Source organism: Cervus elaphus, chromosome 12 (genome assembly GCF_910594005.1).
Source record: "Cervus elaphus chromosome 12, mCerEla1.1, whole genome shotgun sequence".
NCBI classification, from domain to species: domain Eukaryota; kingdom Metazoa; phylum Chordata; class Mammalia; order Artiodactyla; family Cervidae; genus Cervus; species Cervus elaphus.
This window is the reverse complement of record NC_057826.1, coordinates 74047162-74064744: the sequence shown is the minus strand read 5'-3', so window position 1 is coordinate 74064744 and position 17583 is coordinate 74047162. Positions and strand designations below refer to the sequence as shown.

Below are 17583 nucleotides of genomic sequence, written 5' to 3'. Positions count from 1 at the left end.
AAATGGCAACCCATTCCAGTATTCTTGCCTGGAAAATCCCATAGACAGTGGAACCGGGTGGGCTGCAGTCCATGGGGTCACAGAGTCGGGCACGAGTGAGTGACTATCACTTTCCAATAGTCTTGCCTGGAAAATCCCATGGAGAGAGGAGCCTGGCCAGCTATAATCCACAGGGTGGCAAAGAGTCAGATATGACTGAACAATTAATACACACTACCACTGATTGGGATTCCCTGGTGGCTCAGAGGGTAAAGAGTCTGCCTGCAATGTGGGAGACCTGAGCTCGATCCAAGCAATGTGAGTTTGATCCTTGGGTTGGGATGATCCCCGGTAGTGGGAAATGACAACCCATTCCAGTATTCTTGCCTGGAAAATTCCATGGATGGAGGAGGAGCCTGGCGGACTATAGTCCATGGGGTTGCAAAGAGTCAGACACTACTGAGCGACTTCACTTTCATCACTGATCGGAGAACCAGAAAAAAAAAATCAGATAGTCTATCAAACATTGTTAATATTTTGCTTCCTAAGGATTTTTTTGATTTTTATAGTAAGACAAATTTTCCAATAAAGAGGTTTGGAAAATCCTTCTTCCTACTTTGGAGAGAAATGACAAAGTTTCCAATTTTTAAGTAGATGAACCAGTAACCTACTCTTTCATCCCTTCCTCCATAAATTGAATACTTTATTCAAATTGGTCCATTTCAGGTTATGTAGGCAGCAGGGGAGGCAACCATGGGGAATAGTGACTGTGATAGTTATTCATAAAATGGAAGAACTAGCAATGCATAACTGTAGTTTATTAACTACTTTCTAAGTAAGATATCCAGGCATCTGTTGATGAAATTAGGTAACTTTGAACTCATGGGTTAATTAACATATTTTACAGAGACTGTCTGTTAACTTAAGCTTGTATTTACTTGAAAACATATCAAGTTGAAGAACAAAGGAAAAGCTTGAAATCTTTGTATGACCTTCCCAAGACCTCAGCGTTGCTAGATATCAGTTAATAAAGTAAAACATTAAAGAGAAAATAATGTAGTAATCAGTCTTTTATCTTTATATAAAATAACCAGAGAATATCCTGGGAGTGTTCCAGTCAAAACAATATCAAATTACTTCCTACTTAAGGTAAGAGGTGGCTATCCTGATTGTGTTTTTTTATTTATGCAGGATTACCAAAGTGTGGGTGGGTGTGTTTGCCTGTGTGTGTGTGTGTCTGTGTGTGTGTGTAACAGAGAGAGAGAGAAAGAAAGAAAGTGTAATTAATCTGTTGGTATTTAGTACTAAATTCTTCTTCCTAAGGCTTAACGTTTGTAAAAGTAATATTGGCTTATTAGGTGACAGCAAAAACAATTTGCCTCTCCTAAAAATTCTGCTTAGGGGCCTTAAGCCTTGGAATTTTCCCAACAATCTCTGTAAGATGAATTTAACATTTTTACCTTCACAGAAAAGTAAAGTCCACTCCTTGAACACCTGATCAGGAACTGACTGACAAGGAAAAAAGCATTGCTTTCCCATCCAACCCTTTCAATTGAACAGGGAAAATGGGGAAAGATCAATAGACCAAAAATCAGTGAGAAGACTCAGAGACATATTTATTAATGAAATATATTCTAAAGCAGAAAAGAAAAGGTCAGCAGGTCATTTTCAGGATTCCTAGCAACGAATGTTGCCGCGGTGTAAGGGGGAAATGCTATGAAGGAAGAGCAGCGCCAGCTCCGGACTGCTTGCGTGGAGGGACAAAGGACTCATCAAAGTGGACGGGCCAGCCCTTTTCACAGCCGATAACGATGACTCTGTAGGCTTTGGTGGCTTTGTAATAGCATGGAGGCCGGGTGGACCCTCCTTTATGCTTGCAAATGGTGACCTGGAAGGCAGACTTGCTTATTCTGAGATTGCCTCTGTAAGGTTTTCCATTCTTATCTTTACAGATGTCCTTGATGTCATTCTTGTTGCCATGAACAAAGGTGTTGATGCCTTTGCAGGGTTTGGTCAGGTTTCGTCTCTCCATCATCGTTTCACAGTATTTGTTATCCCGGCCCTTTGGGCTACGATCATAGTGCTGGGTCAGGAAGTGTCTGTATCTGCGGTCATCCTTAGCCAGAGTCAGTGGGGTCAGACTCAGTCCCAGCATGAAGACCCAAAACAGGGGGCTCAGGACCATCATCATCTCTTTCAACAAGGGCTCCTGCCAAGGACAAAAGGAGATGTAATAGCAGCACAGAATAGAATTGCCAAATTAGGCTAAAAGGACAAGGATTTTTCTCTCTGGCAGGGCATCATGAATCATGTATCCTCTGTCACTAGATATGTTTTTTTCTTTTCCTTTCCTCAGTAGTCTCGTATGTCTTCTCAATTGATTCCTTTGTAACATCTATAAAAACGTTTCCTGAATACAACTTCCAAGTACAACCACCGATTCCTATCCCTGAGGATCTCTAAGAATTTACCTTTCTGTCAGTTGTTGCAGTTCAAAATCCACTCACATTTTTTAATTCATTTATTAACTAATTTAATAACAAGCACTACATAAGCCCCTATTGGGTACCAGGCACTGTGCTAGGTCCTAGAACACAAAGACCATTAAGACACATCCAGTGCCTCGCTAATCCAGGATGCAGCACCCATGGGGAAAGGATGGGAGTGCCAATTTACTGAGAAGAGACAGTAAGATATACTCTGAGAGCTAAGAAGAAGGACTTTCAGGGAACCTTGAGCCCAGGGAAGGGCTATCAGAGAGGACTGGTGAAGACAGGATTCCCGAACAAGTCAGTCCATCAGCTGACTGCGAGAAGAGTAGTGAGAGCAGTTTGACCCTGAGGTGAAAGGAAGCGAAGCGGACCTAATTCCCCAAGAAGTAGGCTTCCCTGGTGGCTCGGTTAGTAAAGAATCTGCCTGCAGTGTAGGAGACCTGGGTTTGATTCCTGGGTTGGGAAGATCCCCTGGAGAAGGAAATGGCAACCCATTCCAGTATTCTTGCCTGGAGAATTCCATGGACAGAGGATATCGGCAGGCTACAGTTTATGGGGTCCCAAAGAGTTGGACATGACTGTGAGACTTTCACTTTCACTTTTTCATGACTTCTTAGCAATCACACATGCTGCAAAATTCTTATAATGGGATGAAAGTTTGACCTTAAATTTATTTTTAGATATACTATAATCTTTATGAATCCTAAATTGAAAGATAAATGGTATAGTGTCATGGACATTAAATTAATTATTAATTTTTACATTGTGCTTTTCTTGTGTGTAAGTCAGTAAACATATTTTCATATTAAATGTTTTTGTAGCCCTTAAAGAGGCCACCGGTTGTAGCACTAAGCCTGTCATGATGCTAAACAATCCTGGGAGTACAATGTGACTCTAGAAATATAAGAGCATTTGGGGTTCTGCAGTTTACATGGGAAGCCATGTGACAGGCTGAGTGAAATGACTGCCCTTTCTAATCAGCATCTGGCATTGATCTTTATCTGTTTATCATGACTATAGACAAATTCGGTATATTGCCAAAGAATTATCAGATTATACACTAAGAAATTCTTTGGTCATTCCTCAATATTGAAATAGTCCCTGAAAAGGTTTCCATTAAGCACGTAAGAGTTATCATTTGTAATAGAATCAGCGAAAATAATTTGGGGAGGTTGGCAAGAAAGTGGTAGACGACTGGGAGAGTCACGCCTAAAAGAATAACAAGCCGTCCTACAGGGCCACTGCCCCAGCACAGCCGCTGGGCTGCCACGCCCCCCACGCGCCAAGCTCTTTACATTTACACGGCGCTTTCAGTCTCCTGAGTGCGTATTTCCTTCCTACTTTTGGGGAAGACACTTTTCTTGAATTGTAATCAGTTAAGTCCCCTGCTCTGCAATGGACAAAATATTGCCTTTTAACATCAAAAGCAGTTGTAGAATGGCAGGCTGTCAAGGGTGGAAGTATCCTTAATGGTCACACTGTGAACAGAGGCCAGAATCCCAGATTTCAAAAATCTAGCAGAACCTGAGCTGGTCGTACCCAAAAGAGTCATTAGGTGGCAGCGGTGGATAGGAATGTTGTCTCTCTCGCTTGGAGGAAACGGTGGGTCCTTGTAGGAGTCAGTATTGTACAGGGGATACTGCTGATCACAGAAAGGGGTGTGCGCTGGCAGGCCTGGCCACAGTCTCTGTCCAAACACTCTATGCTTTAGACATATAGTATTCACCTTGAATCATACTGCCTGCCTCATAGCAGACCCTCAGTAATAACTGTTTTAATGACTGATGTCATTTTCCTCTCCAGGTCTAAACTTATCTATGAAATGAGAGTTGCGAGCTATAAAAGTTTGAAATTCCATGGCTCTCATTAGGCATAACAGAGCCATTCTAGTTTCACTAGCAAAAGTCCAGTGAGCATGGAATTGGAAAGATAAGTTTGTATGGGCTTAGTTGGTGTCACAAGGCAAAAAGAAAGAGATGTCAGGGTGATCTGAGCCAAGTCTCACTGGTGTGCATCATCCTGTAAGGCTCAGGGTGTAAGCCCAGGCCTCTCCACCTCTAGTTAAGGCTCTGACCCTACCTCAGGGTTGGCACCCTAAAAAGGCACTTGTTTGTTGGGAGGTTGAAGGTCCTTATGTTCTGGTCTGGGGAGGTAAAGGAATATATTTATTTCTGATGTACAAAATTTGCATATTCATCCTGTAACAACTCAGCTAAATTTTGCTCAGGCTTATTGCAAACTTGGGGGCTTCCCCAGAAGCTCAGTGGTAAAGAATCTGCCTGCAATTAGTAGCCTCAGGAAACAGGTTAGATTCCTGGGTTGGGAAGATCCCCTGGAGGAGGGCAAGGCAACCCATTCCAGTATTCTTGCCTGGAGAATCCCACGGGTAGAGAAGCCGGAGGGGCTACAGTCCCTGGGGTTGCAAAGTGCCTGACACGACTGAGCGACCTAGCATGAATGTGTTCTAATCATGACTCCCTGAAACATCCAGAAACCAAACCCTAGCAAACATGCACCATGGCCACCTCTATTTAACATCTGCTCCCTCACTCATACCTTCCACAAAAATGTTTGCAATTTTAAATTTCCCAAAAAGAAAGGTAAAAGGGAATTGGGAAAAGACAAATAAGAGAAAGAATATTTGTGGTACAGAATATTTGTGGGAAAAAACCAAATAAGGACAGAATATTTATGGTACAGAATCTGCGTAGGCCAAAAGTGCAGGGCCTCACATTTCGTCAAGGACTGTCAGACTCATTTAGACAGATCCTTCTAGACCCAAGCACATAATCGTCAGGTCCTTCTAGACCCAAGCACTTAATTGTCAGTGGAATTTGTTCCAAATGTTCTTTAGACTAACTTTACCTGTGTCTCAAACCAACCCCTTGATCTTTATAAAAATTAATATTCTCTTCCTCTCCCCACAGGCAATATTTTGTACTCAACAGATCCATCAAACTTTATGCACCAAAAAATTACCTTGACATTGGATTATGAGTAACTACAGTCAGTGTACCTTCCTTTGAACTTTGGATGTGTTCCACTTACTTCTTGGAGCATCCAAGAACTTCTCTCTTCCTTTTTTTGTTTGCACTGTATGATTTGTGGGATCTTGGTTCTCTGACAAAGGAATGAACCCACACCCTTGGCGGTGAAAAGCAAAAAGTCCTAAACACTTGGACTGACATGGAATTTCCCCAAACTTTCTTAAGGAAAGTAAATAGCAGGGAAGGAGATAAGACTGAGAACACATGCATGCATGTTATAAGAAAACAGTGCTAGGACTTCCCTGATGGTCCAGTGGCTAAGACTCCAAGCTCCCAATGCAGGGGCTGGGTTCCATCCCTGGTCAGGGAAGTAGATCCCTCATGCTACAGCTAACGATCCTACATAACAGCAACTAAAAAAAAAAAAAAAAAAGATCTGCCATGCTGCAGCTAAAAACAAGGATGGAAGATCTCCCATGCCTCAGCTAAGACCCAGTGTAGCCAAATAAATAATAAATATTAAAAAGGAAAAAAAGAAAACAGAGCTAAAAATATACTTCTGTTTTTCCCTTATTAAGCCACATACACTGTCTGTGTCTGGGGTGGGGTGGGGGCATCCAGATGCCCTTCAGCACCTGTCTCTCCTTCTTTGGGGATTTTATCACAATTTAGGAATCTCTCCTAAACCTCCGCTTGCTCCCAGCTGCACTAGTTTGCTTTTATCTGCATATAGAATATCCCCTAAAGAAATCTGTTTTCATTTTAGACTTTGGAACCTAATTCATTTTCTTCTGAATTCATGAGCTTGGGCCCACAGGCTTTAAAGGGTGGGGGAATAGGTTCATTGAGATGGATGGACAGCTAGAAATAGCATATAAACAAACAAACATATATAAAACAATAGATTACCCAGATGGAAGAATCTTACAAAAATCTAGAAGTTTCCTTCCAACTGCAAAGGAATTCCAACTGTTTGTTCCTGGAGATGGGTTCCAGCTGAGTGAACCTGGAGGCCCCTCCGGTTCTGATCATACAGTGATCAGAAGGACAGGGTGGATAGACTAGAACTGAAAATCCTCAGTCCCGTCAGAGACACACAGACCAAGGACACTACTCTTGGACAAAACATGGAGAGTCATTCGCCTCTTCCTTGGGCCCAACTGGGTCGAATATTAACTCACCTGAATGGATTAGAGATTTGTTCTAGGAGGCAAAATTTGATAAATATGGCCTTTTGTCCCCAAGTTGGCTTTCTGACATCCCTGGTTCTTACCCCTGCCTGAGACAGGACCGAGGTTTCATTGTTCCCATGCAATGATCTGGATCCCAAAGATGTTTCTTGGGCCAGCTCCAAGAACTGCCTTGTAGAAGCCTGCAGAGAAGACGGGGTCCCCCAGGAGGATGCAGCTCCACTGTACTTTCTCCTTACCCACAGAATTTGGTCTCATGAACAGGTGCTAAGTAGGTTTTATAGAACCGGGAAAGCACTTCCAGAGAAGGTTATGTGACAGCTGTTAGCACCCTGCACCTGACCTCAACTTCCCAGCTCTTAACCTTCAGAAATATCCTTATCCTGGGCTTCTGTTTCCTTTCTTCTTTACCTGTCCACAAATGACTAACTGTGAGCACCCGATATTTTGTTGTAAAATTGTCTAACTCCACCATCAATGCAACACTGCCTTGCATCCGCTCACAAAATGGCTATGTTGCCTGCATAGAAAGTGGACTCAAGGGCACCGGGATCACTTTCAGATCCTATGGTTTCAAATATCAGGTAGTGTCAGGGGATGTTCAACTTTAAGGAATCCTATATGTTGTTTTCTTCCTTTGTGTGCTGTTTCTCAAGGGCCCTCTGTTCATTATCAGTTCCTGGAAAATAGGAATGAGCAGAGCTGCACGCGGTTCTCAGGACTGAGGTCACGAGACAGAGCGCATGCGTGGATTCCCTTCAGTGACATTTTACCTTACTGTAAACTATTCAGTCACATCCCTACTACTCAGGATGTGGATTGTCTTCTGGCCCTGTGACCACTGTTATTCACCTGGTTCTGTTTTTGCTCAACTTTATTTTTGCTGCTTAAAGCTTCCTTGTATCAAAGTATATACGCACAGGCTGTTCCAAATAAAGCACCCTTGTTTCACTCGAGACTTGGGTCCCCCGCATCCCTCTCTTTGTCGACTCCAGTCCCCAGGTCCCGGTCTGTAAAGACCATAATGAGGTAGCAGCAGGCGGCCAGCCGTTTCACAGACCCCCAGCAACCACTTTCACTGGTGTTGTATCTACGACGCTGTCATCTTGTTAAAAATTACCAACCTTCTCTTGTCATTTACCCACCTCTACGTTTTCAGTCTCCCGGTATTTTAGGCATTAGCTAAAGACATGCTGCCTACCAGTAAAACAAATGCACTTGGCATCATCATAATAATTATAATAATCAGTGTTACCTTGCATTCTATGAAAAGCTCATATATTTAACCCTCACCAGAACTATGTGAGGTGGTTATTATGTAAGTCAGTTCTTCTTATGAGGAAACTCTGAAATCAAACAGCAGGGGAACCTTGACTGAAACAATCCTTTCTCTTTTTTTTACTAATAACTTTCTTGCTTCGTCCAGTTTCTGCCTATAAAACCCTTCCACTGCAGGCTCCTTGGAGCACCTCTCTTATTTACTAGATGAGATGCTGCCCCTTTCATCAATGATTCAACAAAACCAATTAAGTCTTCAAATTTACTCAGTTGAATTTTGGTTTTTAACAGAACAAAGAGAAGTAGCAGGATGTGGGGCCTCTGCTGGCATCCAACAATGCATCCAAACACTCACTTTCCTCTTCTGAGCAAACACACTGTTTGAGAGGAGCACCTATTTTAATTAACTGTGCATCACTTTTTAAAAATAAACTGAAAAATTGAGTTTTGGAAAGTTTTCAACCATTACAAACTACACAGCTGGGACTGTACTGAAAGAGGATGCCAGACAAAGTTACATCAGTAAGGAGGAGAAGTTGGATGCCAGGGTATAAAGCAGCAAAGGATAGGCTAGCTCTGTTGTTTGGTGGCAATGCTCCCAGGTATATGAAGCTGAATCCTTCTTAGTTTATCATGCAGAGAACCCAAGAGCCCGTAAGAACATAGCCAAGGGTACTCTTTCTGTTGTATGTGAGAGTAATCCCAAAGTGTGGGTTATGCAAACAATTTTCTGGGACTGGTTTTTCTATCACTTTATCCTAGAGGTAGAGAAATATTGCTTGGAGAAGGATATCCCATTCAACATTCATTTGCTGCTCAGCAGTGCTCCCAGAAACCCCCTATTCATGGCTGACTTTCATCTCAACATCAAAGAAGTGCATCTGCCACTGAATACTACATTGCTCATCCAACCTAAAGACTAGGGAGTTATACTGACTTTCAGGAAATGTTATTTATGTCATATTTTTCATCAGGAAGTAAAGGCAAGTGACAAATCATGAACAATCTTGTGCCAATTTTGGAAGGACTATAATATCTACAAGGCCATAAAAATTTTTGACGTTGCCTGGCATGAGGTTTCAATGTCACTGAGAACGGGATTTGGAAGCACCTTTGCCTACAGTTTGTTCACAATTCGTGGATTTGAGAAGGTGGATGAGAAGTCCAAAGAGGTCTTCAGTGACTTAGTGACCCTCAGTGAGAAGCTGGATTTAGATGCACAAGGGGACAGTTTCACTGAACTCCTTAACTGTGCAACACAAGAGGTTACTGATGAAGACCTAATGGAATTGGAGGCCCAGAGAAAGGACAAAGAGATACAACAGGAAGAAGTAACTAAGAACTGATGAGATTCATGACACAAGAAATGGCAAGGGGATTTTCTTTACTTGAGGAGGCACTGTTAGTTTTTGAGCCACAGGACCAGAACATAGAAAGACATAAAAAGCTTGCAGAAACTGTTCAGAATGCAATCCAGTGCTACTGTGTCATTTAAAATGAGAGTAGAAAGGCTACTACCCAGACATCACTGGATCATTTTTACAAGAGGCTAGGGAGAACTGAAGCTGCAATACTTCAGCCACCTGATGCGAAAAGCTAACTCACTAGAAAAGACCCTGATGCTGGGAAAGATTGAAGGCAGGAGGAGAAAAGGATGACAGAAGACGAGATGGTTGGATGGCATCACCAACTCAAAGGACATGAGTTTGAGCAAGCTCCAGGAGACGGTGAAGGGCAGGGAAGCCTGGCGTGCTGCGGTCCATGGGGTTGCACAGAGTCGGACACGACTGAATGGCTGAACAACAGGCAGAATTGAATAAGCAAGGAACCAGAACCTGTGCCATCGATGTCAAGTATGAGTGAAACTGCAGCCCGCCCTCCATCTCCTGTTGCTGATGACCCTTCAGCTGAACCATCTCGCGCCTTCTCTCCCTCCTCTGGTCAGGAACTCTCGTCTGTTCACTCGATGCCAGCCCCATATGCCAACTGTTGTACTGTACTACTCTACTTTTCAAGGTACTGTACTGTAAGGTTAAAATTTTTTAATTTTTATATTAATTTGTGTGAAAAGTGTTATAAAACTATCATAAAACTATATTATAGAAGTATTATAAAACTATTATACTATAGTACTACATAGCAGGTTGTGTCAGTTGCCTCCCTCAGCTAACTTTTTTGGACTAATGAAAAAGAGGACTTACAAACATGCTCTCAGAGTAGAACTCCTTCTTATGTAGGAGACTTACTCTATTTTGAAACTATGCCAATATCCTGTTCTTTATCAAGCTATCAACTTATTCATTTGTTTATCAGTGTAGCCTCATGGGTTCTCATTTTTTTAGTTGTTTATATAATCTCTTATTTTCATTATTATCTTTATGCTCAAATTGTCACAGATTTTGCCATTGGAAGCCCCTTAAACTGACTTCTGTGTCCTTTTGACGTTCCCATCATTCCTTGGGTATTTCCTTGCATTCTGGCTAAAGATCTTCTAGTCTCCTCTTCTGTCCCAGCCCTGAGGGTAGCCATTTCTTCAGGGAGCCATTTCTCCAAGGCTCTTTTAAGGATAGTATATGGTATTTAAATAAAAGCCAAGTTCTTGCTAAAAGCTAAGCATACTTGTCACTCTTGGGATATTGCTATTATCAGACTCTTTGAATGACCACATCGAGGAACTGTGTATACATAAATTCACACACATTGGTAAAAGTTGAGGTTGCAGCAGAACCAAGAAAGCAGAGGGGGATTAAGGATTAGCCTTTCTGGAGAGTGAAATTCATAGTCAGGAAGCAAGAACACAAGCCAGATCAGATTGCAGTGAGGGAAGGCCTTGAGACCGTTAAATGCAAAGCTCAAAGCAGATCAGCCAGTAGGTCAAGAGGCGTAACCTAATGACTCCTTAAAAGACTCCACTTAAGTAGATGTGAGACTTGTCTCCTAAACTCCATAAGGCTGACTCTCTTCATCTTAGATGCCTGCCTTGACTTCCCCACCCATGTGCCTTGTCTCTTGACTATATCCCCACCTGTGGAGAAAGAAGCAGTGTTGTACTGGTTGGAACTGTCCTAGTGATTAACCCCAGGAAGAAAGCAGAAGATGGAAGATGTGTGACTCAAGAAATTTCTAAGCAAATGACTTTTTTTGAGACCTTGCTTCCTTGGTGGAACCAGCATGGGATGCCTTTTAATGAGAGGGAGGGTACTGTTTGGACTAGCAGCCTTCCTCCTAAACAGGTTGCCCTGTCTCCCCACCCTGCCTCCTTGCTCCTCACTCTAGCTGCTCTGATATAAGAGCCCCTGATGTTACCCCAGTATGAGTCCCCAGGCCCCTAACTCAACAGGCGGGGTGAGCAGCAAAGCCTTCTCCCGCCACAGGGCACAGAAGGAAGAGGTAAAGGGGGAAATCCGAGGCTCGAGGAAGAAGGGGATTATTTCACAATGAGAAACTGTAGCCCTTTGGCGGTCCATCCCCAGGGTCAGTTTCCCATGCACAGTACACCAGGCAACACTGTGTAGTGAGAACTCTGCCCTGGGGAGTTGGGGACCTCACACTGGCTTCTGCTTCCGTGCCAAGACGCAACTGTCTGACCTTGGGTCCACCGTGACCCTCATTCCCCTCAGGTGTACAATGGGATGCCAGCAGGAAGGTTCTTTCCATTGCTTGTGTCTTGTCCATCCATGAGTTCAAGGTAACTGTCTATATATATATTTTTTATAAATAGAAGTGTTTTGCATGGTATTCAAGAGATGTCTCCCATGGCCTACATTTTATTTCTGTGTTATCCCCAGTGCCACAGAGAAACTTGCAATGTTCTAAACATATAGTGCTCTGTCATATGTGTGTAATGTCTCTGGACTTTTTCTCTCTGAATTGCCTATCCTCTACCCCTAATTGGAAGGGGGACCCTATTTATGCTTAAAACTCTCCCCAGGGAAAATCTTTGCTCTGGAACCTTCCCTGATTCACCCTGACTCCACCCCTTTCCTCTTGTTGCTTCATAATAACTCCACCCTCACCTCTCCTGGAGTTCTTCTCAGGGTCTGGTTTATATTATGACTCTCGAGGTTGTGTCTGTTGGGGAGAATTCTCAGCACTTGGGTCTTAATCATAGTTCATGATTTACTTGCTTAGCTCTTTTCAGGAGAAGACAGGTATCTGGCTCTGGGGGAGAGTGCAGATTTGACATTCCTAGATCTTTCAGGTGCCTTGTCCTCCTCTCTTACCAGCTGTTACCTTTCACACAGGCTTTCTGGTCAACCATTAATGCCCCTGTGATAAGCTACCAGAAGAGCTGGCACAAGTGGCTATCCCTGATGTGAGGGTGGGGTCACTGGGGCTTGCTCTAGGGGGTGGTGGTAGGGGTTGGGTCTCCTAAAATACTTGAAGCCCAGAGACCACTGAACAACCCAGGCTGATTAGGTAATTAGGTCTTCTCCAGTCAGGAACAGCAGACACCGAAGTCTTCTTTTCTCAGGTACCCTAGCTATGTCTGACCTCACTTTAAGAGGACCCAGTACTGGGAACTGGAGTGAGAAAGGACATGTGGAGAATGTGTGTGTCCTTGGGCTGAGGAAACAGTGATAACGTGGAGAGGCTGGGAGGTGGAAAGCGGGAGATGGAGGCCCAGACCTGTGAGCACCTAAGTCCAGACCATGGACTGCACCTGGCGGGTCACAAGGGAGTCAGAGCCACCCTCTGGGAAAGTGCAGCCTGTGCTCAGGTGTTGGAACCCCTTCCCCCTTTTATCTTTTGACTGCACCTCGTGTCTTGTGGGATCTTACTTCCTAGACCAAGAATGGAACCTTGACTCTTGGCAGTGAAAGGACAGAGTCCTAACCATTGGTCCACCAGGGAATTCTGGGAACCCCTTTCTTTCCTGGTTTGTGCTGCTGGGTGTATGAGGGTGGGATGGACAGGAAGAGACATGGGAAGTCTTGTAACATGGGGATCATCAAGAGGGACCTGAACAGCCTCAAAAGCTTTTTATCCTTTTGCAGTTGATTTGTCTTGAGAGGTAAAGTGTTGGGGTGTCAGCAGGAGGTGGAAATTAGGAGAAGAATGAACAATGTTTCCCTGGGGAAGGGGCTGCTCAGTAAAGGTTGATAAAAGCATAGCTTTGTGACAGGCTTGACAGGCCACTTGGGCTCTTTGACTCCTAGGGGATTCCCAAATTTCCTCCATCCACAGTGACCTCTGTCTCCATGGAGCTGGCTTCAGAGGACCCAGAATCCAGAGCCCCACTCCTGAAGAGGAGCCAGGAAAACTGTATAACTTGGGAGAGGGGCAAGTGCCCTACCTGAGAGAAGAGTGTGGGAGGTGTAGGTGAGCCTGGCCACTGCCTCTCAAAGGGTTCCTTGAGGCCTGGAGCCCAGTGGTGTGGTAAAATAGTTCTAACCTTCCTGGGCTGCCTCTGAATTTAAGGGGATTTCAGGGGTTAATTTCCAAGCATTCTGTGAAGGGGACCAATGTACACTTCCTTTCACCTTCTCAGCTGGGCCTGGGATCAGCCAGTACTGATGTGGCTTCATGATGTTTTAGGAGTCTTACCTTGAACACCTGCTTCTTCTAACTGATCGGCATCTTCCTGCCCTGCTGTTTCCTTCTTCCCTCCCCCTGTGTCTTTTCCCTCCTCTCCTCTCTGTGTGCCTACAACTGCTGTGACCACACTTCCTGTCCCCCTCACCTTGTATCCTTGTCCTCTTTCATTCATTCTGCCCCATGCCTCCCATTCCTCGCTCCTTCTCTTCTCCCTCACATCAACCCCTCTGTGTCCCCGAGTCCCTGTGTCCCTATTGATTTCTCTGTGTTTCATCCCATCCACGACTCCATCCCCATCTCCTCCAAAGCCCCATTTTGTGCCCTCAGCCCCCAGCATCTCTCTCCTCTCCCCGCTGTGTGTCCTCATTGCTCCACACTGAGTCGCTCCTTTGCCCACCTTGTCACTCACCTGAGGGCACTCTTATCTGACCAGAACCCATCCCTTCCCTGTCCTCTCTCCTCACCCATGTTCCCCCGTAGGCCTCACCTCGTCAATGAGTCCTCCTGTTGCAATGCTGGCTCAGCGGGACACAGCTTCCCTCCACTGGGCTTCAGATCTCTGAGGGCCTCCTCTCACCACGAACGTCTTAAGAACTGGCTTGGCCTGTGGTGCTTTTATTTGGGTGTGGGCTGGGGAGCAGCCTTGGATCAGGAAATGAATCAGGTTCATGCCTTTTCACTTACATATTCCAAGTGAGTGGATACCTATGGAGCAAGTACACCTGCCTAAACATCTTCAGCAATGAGGAAGCTTGAATCCTCACACTCAAAGAGTGGAGCTGGCTATAGCCACAAGATTTTAACAAGTCTGATAAAACACCTCGCCTAAGTGTCTACCTGAAATGAGAATTGTCATTTATCATCTCCTATACACCCCTCTGGTTCTGATTCTGGGAAGAGCCATCATTGTGGTGGTAAAGATTGCTTTTTTCTGACCTGGGATACAGATGGAATAACCTAGAAGGTTACTTTGCATGGCTTCCTGTCATCAAGAATGAGTGATGGGAGAGGGGATGATGACACAAGGCAGAGAGTGATGGGGCAGCTGAGTTAACTGTTGGAGATGCTGTGTCCATGACTGGGAAGAGACATGCAGTCTGCCGAGACAAGGAAGGTTCATTGTCTCATGGCCAGTGTGACTCCAGCCTTGCAGTATTTCAAGCCCTCCTTCTATTACTCCTAGGCTGTTGGAAGAATGAGATCATATCATGCCACTCTTTTTCAGGCTGAAGTCAGTGGTTTCTGTTGAGCCCTGAAAATTTCCAAACCTAGGATCTCTATGCCATAGCTTGAGTCAACAGATCTACCCGGAGGAGTAAATCCTTCAGTGGTTTCTCTGGAAAAGATGCTTAAGTGCAGCTGCTGTGTGTAGGATTGCCAAGAACAAGAATGAATGACCATATGGAGGGTGGAAGGAATGGAAATTGCTATATGTCTAGGCCTGGAAAAGTAGCTGATAGAAAGGAAGTCAGGAGCCCCAGACTCAAGGACAGACGTACAAATTTGATGACAAGCCACCTCTGTTCTATTCTGAGAGAAGTCCTGCAAAAGATTAGAACTGTCTCTTAAGCAATCACTTGAATGCTGCTCCTGACCACAGTGTGGGAAGAGTTTTCCCTTCCTGTTCCTCACTGATTCCTGAGTGCAGCTCTGTGATGGAGGGAGAGAAGGAGCTGTCATTATCTGTCCCCTTTTCTGTCAGTCTACATTTCCAGATTCTAGAGCCTGTGCCCCTTCCTGACCCAAATGTGAATGAGCCACAGTATTCTCATATCTCTCTATTTCCCACAAATCTCAGACAAGAAGGAGGGGATAAGCTTCTAGAGCAGAATGTAACCACATTAAAGAAGGGTACAAGCAGACACACAGCCTCGTGGGTAGTTCTGTAAAGTTTATTGTGTATGCACCAGGAGTTTCACCAGGCAGTGCTCGTGGTAAAGAACTTGCCTGCCAGTGCAGGAGACTGTAAGAAATGTGGGTTCAATCCCCGAGAGGAAGGCATGGCAGCCGAGTCCAGTATTCTTGATGGAAAATCCCAAGGACAGAGGAGCCTGGTGGGCTACAGTCCATAGGGTCATAAAAAGTTGGGCAGAACTGAAGTGACTTAGCATGCATGCAGGGAGCTTCATTAAAAAAAAATTTTTTTTTAATTGAAGGATAATTGATTTACAATATTGTGTTGGTTTCTGTCATGTATCAACATGAATCACCCAACTGAGCCAGACTTAAAGGAGGCTGGGGGCTTGTGCCACAAGGACTGATGCTGATAGGCAGGGTGGATGATAGGGCTGGACCATGGTTGTAACTGTGGGCCTTGGCCAATGAGCATGGCCCATAGTGCCGACCCAAAGTTTAGATGATCTCATGCAAGTGAGCTAGAACGATGTGGTATTGTCCTGTGATCACGTGCAACGATGAAGATTGTGTGACCACAGGATGAGGTGACCACAGACTGTGTCTGTGTCTGACCATTGGGCAGTTCGTATAATGAATGCAGTGCATGTCCTATGAGATTGCAGGAGGTTACAGGCATTTTGAGCTATTATGACAATTCATTCCGAGTAATGTAGGAAAGGTTACATTTTTGATGGTACAAATATGAGCTATGTGAGCAAGCATTCTGTGGAGAAAAGTACTTCATCCTTTGCATACCATCCTGTAACATTGCAGCATTGCATTGAGGGTCAGTTCAGTTCAGTTGCTCAATCATGTCCAACTCTTTGTGACTCCATGGACTGCAGCACTCCAGGCTTCCCTTCACCATCTCCCAGAGCTTGCTCAAACTCATGTCCATTGAATCAGTGATGCCATCCAACCATCTCATCCTCTGTGGTCCCCTTCTCCTCCTGCCTTGAATCTTTCCCAGCATCAGAGTCTTTTCCAATGAGTCAGTTCTTTGCATCAGGTGGCCAAAATATTGGAGCTTCAATTTCAGCATCATTTTGTACATATACAAAATATATGTATATGTATGGCTGATTCATTTTGCTGTACAGTGGAAACTAGTACAACATTATAAAGCAACTATACTCCAATAAAAGTAAATTAAAAAAAAAAGAGAAAGCCAGCCAGGAATCCTACTGTACAGGAACCATACTTCCTGTGAAAAGAGGGGGATCTTCTGCATCCCGGCAACTAATAACACACTCCCTCCTTGCTCACCCAGCAGGCCCCCGGCTGTCACTGTGGTTCTAGCTCCTTTTCCCTCTGCTCCCCAAAGTCTGTTCTGTGTCCTGGGCACTAACTTCAGCTCTAGGGCTCCTTGTCTTACCCAGTATCTCTGCTGTGACTCCTACATAAACTGATCCAGCTGGTAGTCCTGGGGCTCAGGGGCAGCTGGTCTACCCCCATCCTTGGGATTGGAGATATAGAGCAGTCCCTGTGGGTGGGGCCAGCAGAAGCACGAGGGTTCTGAGTCTAAGACCTGAAGAAACCCACAGACTGGCACAGGGCCCACTTATGCAATGAGCCTCTTTGTTTCATCAATTGCCAATCCACATGTCCCCAGGGACACACCACAGCTGCTTCTCTTGTAGCAAATCTAATTCCAGGTTCCTGTGCAGGGCACAGCTCTGCCACTGGATCTGGACTTCTTAAATGAAAAGTATCACTGGCTGAAGAATGGCCTTAAATTTTATAACTCAGCTTGGGGGAAACACATGGAAAGACTCAAATACATAAAGGCAGGCTCAGTACACAGAGCAAATAGAGTTAGGGAGGTCTGTTTGCACAAGAGTAACCCAGGTCCTCCTTTCACTTTAGTGATCATCTGGTTCCCTGTCATGCAAATGTTCTTTATCTCCTCACCTCTCTGTGCTGAAAACTTGAACTCTGAGATTCTCATTGCTCAAAATCTTATAAATAATCCAAGCAGTTTGTGATGCATAGATGAGTTTTTGTTATTGTTGTAGTCATATTTTTATGCTTTCCATGCATTAAATTCACTTTCTCTTGTTTTCACCCTGGCCTGCTTATTGCAATCACTTCCTGTGAAGTAGCATAATTTGAAAACACCCAGAGCAAAGTCTGTAAAATCTGTCAGGACTTTTCCACTGTGATATATTTTTTCCTTTTAAATTTTGAAAAAAATTTGAATTTACACAAAAGTTGAAAGGAAAG

At 44.3% G+C, this 17583-nt stretch overlaps 1 protein-coding gene across 1 annotated transcript; it reads right to left on the bottom strand.

Moving 5' to 3' along the window:
- Positions 1 to 1585: 1585 nt before the first annotated feature.
- On the bottom strand, positions 1586 to 14035 carry LOC122705500 (angiogenin-1-like). Its single transcript, XM_043920904.1, has 2 exons — positions 13952 to 14035; positions 1586 to 2188 (listed from the first exon to the last, which is right to left on the bottom strand). The coding sequence occupies exon 2, from the start codon at positions 2168 to 2170 to the stop codon at positions 1694 to 1696; it is 477 nt and encodes a 158-aa protein (XP_043776839.1). The 5' UTR covers positions 2171 to 2188; positions 13952 to 14035; the 3' UTR covers positions 1586 to 1693.
- Positions 14036 to 17583: the final 3548 nt, after the last annotated feature.

Coding starts and splice junctions, on each gene's coding strand:
- LOC122705500 (XM_043920904.1), bottom strand. CDS start 2,170: ATGATGATGGTCCTGAGCCCCCTGTTTTGGGTCTTCATGCTGGGACTG.